This window comes from Bison bison, unplaced genomic scaffold (genome assembly GCF_000754665.1).
Source record: "Bison bison bison isolate TAMUID 2011002044 unplaced genomic scaffold, Bison_UMD1.0 scf7180017864038, whole genome shotgun sequence".
Classification (NCBI taxonomy): Eukaryota; Metazoa; Chordata; class Mammalia; order Artiodactyla; family Bovidae; genus Bison; species Bison bison.
Genome location: NW_011494610.1, coordinates 4,543,674 through 4,548,408, shown reverse-complemented (window position 1 = coordinate 4,548,408; position 4,735 = coordinate 4,543,674). Strand labels below are relative to the sequence as shown.

Here is a 4,735-nt window from a genome sequence, read left to right as displayed (position 1 = left end):
AAGGCCCAGCACTGCTCTGCCCTCTCCCCCTGTGTCCCACCCAGGCCTCCCTCTGGTTCCTCAAAAACTCCAGCCTCACTCTCCTCGGAGCCTTCGCAGCAGCTCCCTCCATGCCCGGGCACCTCTCTCTTCTCCATGGGTGAACCTTGCTTGTCTCCCAGGCCCGGGATCCGCTGGGCCATCCACAGAGGGGCCATCCCTGATCACCTAGGCTAAGGCGGCCCCACCGCAGAGCTGCCCAGGCCCCTCTTCTTAGCTCTCCTCTCCCTCTCAACTTCCTGTCTGTCGGTTCTGGGGCCATCTCCTTCCAGAGTGAATTCTGGGAGAGCAGGTGCTGAGTCAGTGCTGTTCACAAGGCCACGACCAGGGCCTGCTCAGCTGGATGGCGGAGGCAGGAACGCACGCGCACGTGAGTGGATGAATGTGCACAGAATGCATGTATGCACGGATGAAGGCGTGCACACGTGAATGAAGGCGTGCACACGTGAATGAAGGCGTGCACACGTGAATGAAGGCGTGCACATGTGAATGAAGGCACACACACACGAATAATGCATGTACACATGAATGAATGCGCACATGCATGAAGGCTGCACACACATGAATAATGCACGCATGTACGAATGCACACACAGGAATGAATGCGTGCGTGAGTAAATGAATGAATGACTGCATCCTTAGCAAAAAGACACTGGACGAGCCCAGGATGGCAGCACTGTTGTGTGGCTGCTGCCCTGTGGTTCTGGCAAGGGCAGAGCTGAAAGGCTCTGAATAAGGCACTTCAAGTGTGGGTGTGTGCATGTCTGTCTGTGTGTGTGTGCTGGGTGGAGGGGGAGACGAGGAGCCCTGGGCCGGGCCGCTTCTCCTGGCCTCACCGGCTGGCACATCTGGCTGTAAAGCCCAGAAGAAGTCCTGCAGCCCCTCCCTGCAGCCGATTCCAATTTTACGCTCCCTGCGTTAATGCCGCTGTGGTGGGGAGTGTGAGGGACGCGGAGGAATGTGCGCTCACGAGGTCTGATCCGCCTCCAAAACGCCTGCCAGGGAGGGCAGGCCGGCCAGGCCGCGGCCAGGGAGAGGCCAAACCTGGCCAGGAAAGCTGACGGGGGCAGTGGGACGACCCTGCCAGGCATCCACACGGAGTGGGGAGGAGAGGGCACAGGAGGAGGCAGCTGGGGACTGTGGCCACCCTTGGGAGCAGAGGTGACTTCCACATGATTGTCTCCACTGTGAAAATGAGCCACTTTTATTATCAGAAGCGAGGGAAGGAAGAAAGGAAGGGAAGGAGGAGGGGGAGGGGTGAGAGAGACGGGACAGTCACATGGTCTAAAACACAGGTGTGAGTTCGGCTGTGCCTGAATCCTTGTGACAAAGGCCCCCGGATTCAGAGCAGGGCCAGGTCCAGAGGGGGGCCAGCACCCAGCATTGAGGATGGGTCCGGAGCAGACTTCTGTAATCTCAGCTCCGCCACTCCCCAGCTGTGTGACCCTGGGCAAGTCCTGTCACCTCTGTGCCGTAGCCACTCTATAGAACAGGACCAATACCAGGACCTCGCTCTGCTGCGAAGGGTAGGCAAGCTCTTTCATCTAAAGCACTCAGAGTCCCTGGCTCACAGCAGTGGCTCAGTAACTTGGTTTTTTCTGGCCTGAGAGGTCACCCCCCCGGTTCTCAAGCCTCCTGGCCCTCAGTGGGTCACAGTGATATGGGAGCAGAGTGGTCCTAGGCTCCCTGGAGCCCCCAGCTGGCTGGGCAGAGTGATGAGCAGGCACTGGATCCCAGCTCTCAGCCTGTGGGCACCCCCGCAGTGACAGCCTGTCCTCCCCGAGCACCTGCAGGATGCCAGGGGCCAGCCTCACACCCTCACGACGACACACCCCACCTAGAGGAGGAAACTGACTCGAGAGGGGAGTGAGTGACCCACGTCGCAGACCTAGGACATCCCCGGTGGCCCGGCGGATAAGGCTCTGTGCTCCTAGGGCAGTGGACACAGCTCTGATCCCGGGTCAGGCCACTAAGATTCCCCATGGCGCAGTCAAAACAAACAAACAAACAAACAAACAAAAACCAGTCTCCAAGGGGCAGATCTGAGCCCCAGGCGGTCCAGTTCTGGAATCCATCTGCCTCAGCACAACGCTGGGTTCTGATCAGGTCCTACGTCTTGTATCGCACATAGCTCAGCAGGAAATACGGAGTCTCCCATTTGCCTTGAAATCCATGACCCTCTTGGACCAAGGTAGTTTTTCTTCTTTTTAACTAGGGCCCAGTTGCAGAGAAATCTCTGTATGCTCTAAGGAAAACAGCAGCCCAGAGGGCTGACAGGAGGCAAATGCCACCGGGCCTCGATGGTAGCAGACTCTAGATCAGAGTGGGGACTCGGCGGCCTGAAGATTCACACCTCATGGGAGGGGAGAGTTGCTTCTCAGCTCCAGCTGTTCCCAGAGGACAAGGAGGAGTGGCTTGCGGTTGGTCTTCTCATCCCTGGCTGCCCAGGGCAGTCCTGGGCCCTGCTGGCATCTCCTAGGCTCCTGCGGCTCAAATTCTCCAGCCCCGCTCTGATCATCACCCGCCTCGCCCCTGTATCCTGGCCTTCCCAGATCCTTCTGGTCCATCATCTTGCTGCCCAGAGCCCGGAGCCTCCCACCGCTGAGCCTCTACCCCGGCTGTGCCCCCAGCTCCTTCCACTCACCCTCCAGGGCCTGTAGCGTCCACTGCCCATTCCCTACTGCCCTCCAGAGCACGTGCCTCTGAAGTCACCCTTGGTGAATGTGGCCATTAGAGTAATGACCCCACCCAAAGGTCCCCAGCCTCATTCCCAGAGCCTGTGAACATATCACCTTCCATGGCCAAAGGGACTTGGCAGGTGTGAAAAAGATCCTGAGCTAGGGAGACTGTCCTGGTAATCACGGAGGTCCTTCTAAGACGGCATCAGGAGACTCAGAGGAGGACAGAGCCTGGAAGATGCTGTGCTATGGCTCTGAAGTTGGAGGAAGGCGCCACGAGCTGGGAGATGCGAGCTGGCAAAGGCCAGGACGGGAATTCTCCCCCAGAGAGAGCCGACCCTACCGACTCCTGCTGCCACGGTTCAGACTTCTGACCTCTGGAGCTGTAAGATGCTTAATTCATGCTGTTTTAAGCCGCTCCGTTTGTGACAACTTGTCACAGCAGCCCCGGGAAACACAGTGGTCACGCTCTTGCTGTTTCTCCTGGCGGGAACCACAGCCTTGAACTCTGTCTTTCTCACTGTGAGGGCCTGCAGCGGCATCCAGTAGGTCCTCAATAAGCGTCAGAAGACTGAATACTAAGGGAAAACGGGGCTCGAGCGGTGGGGTGGCCCAAGAAGGCTAGAACCAGGGCTGCACATCTTTCCATTTTTCTGTCCTCCTTCAAACGTGTGGAATAAAATCCAAATGAATCAGCTATTCCAAGGGCAAAGTTTTAATTATATTCCTGCCTCCTTCTCTGCTGACAAGAATGTTAATTCTCTGCGAACTCCAGGGCCCACTGCCGGCTCCCTTCCTGGGCAGACTGGAGGGGCTTACGTCCAGTCCAGGCCACCTCCGCTACACTGCAGGCTCTTCCAGCCTTCCGGTCTTCACTGCACAAGGAGCCAGGAGCCTGACCCAAGGGCCCCAGTTTGAGGAAAAGCCTGGGCTCTTGTGGATGTGAACTGAAGCCCCCGCTTCCTGGAATCAGCTGTGTGATCCCTGGGAAGCGGGTGACCTCGAGGAAGTCCTGCTCCTCCACTGGGAGACGGCGAGGGGAAGGTGCGGACTCGCAGTGCAGCCAGGAGCCAATGAGACACCACGCACCTTGGCCCGGTGCCCACACAGACAAAAGGGAGGTGAACTAAGTCAGCAGTGAGGCAACAGGGCAGGGTGGGGACTGTGGGGAAATACAGAGCGCGTGCCCTGTCTGAGGGGCAGCTGCACCAGTTCTACCGGAATGCAGCCTAGGGAGTGGAAAGGTTCAGTTTCTCAACCTGGGTCATCTTCATGTGGGTGTTTACGCGTGAGTGTGCTCGGTCGTTTCAGTCGTGTCTGGCTCTTTGCAACCCCATGGACACCACCAGGCTCCTCTGTCCATAGGATTCTCCAGGCAAGAGTACTGGAGTGGGTTGCCATGCCCTCTGCCAGGGAATCTTCCCAACCCAGGGATAGAACCTGCGTCTCTTGCGACTCTCGCATTGCAGGCAGATTCTTTACCACTGAGCCACCGGGGAGGCCTCCATGGGGGTGGATACATGTTAAAATTCACTGAATTGTACCCTTATGATACGTACACTTTATGTATTTATACCTTAAAAAGTAAACAGGACAAACTATTTAAAGAAATACAGAGTTCTGAGAACTTCTAAATTTCCAAAAGCCGCCTAGGGATGTCTCTTGCATTCCAGTCGTTAGGACTCCGCACTTTGACAACCGTGGCTCAGGTTCAATCCCTGGTCTCACAAGCTGTGTGGCAAGGCCAAAAATAAATAAATAACAAAAAGCAGCTTGAAATTTAGGTTTTTATAGAAAGTACCCCAATTTTAAAATGAGATTCCTTATATAAATTCATATTTTTTATATTTTAAAAATACCATGTAGGCCCCTTTTTGCCACCCACCCCCTCCACTGGGTTTAAGGCCTAACACTATCAATGCCAGATCAGCATCTTGGGAGAGAGGACAGAAGAGCCAGAACAAGTCCACAGACTCACAAAGAAAGTTAATTACCCTGTACTCACCTCCAGCTGGTCC

At 56.0% G+C, this 4,735-nt stretch overlaps 1 protein-coding gene across 1 annotated transcript in view; it reads right to left on the bottom strand.

The window, feature by feature from the left end:
- The window catches only part of BCAS4 (breast carcinoma amplified sequence 4), a 57,073-nt gene that overhangs the window by 27,506 nt on the left and 24,832 nt on the right, over positions 1-4,735 (bottom strand). The window contains exon 4 of the mRNA XM_010835124.1: positions 3,537-3,740. Within this exon, the coding sequence (XP_010833426.1) occupies positions 3,537-3,740 (204 nt within the window). The remainder of the gene's footprint in view (positions 1-3,536; positions 3,741-4,735) is intronic.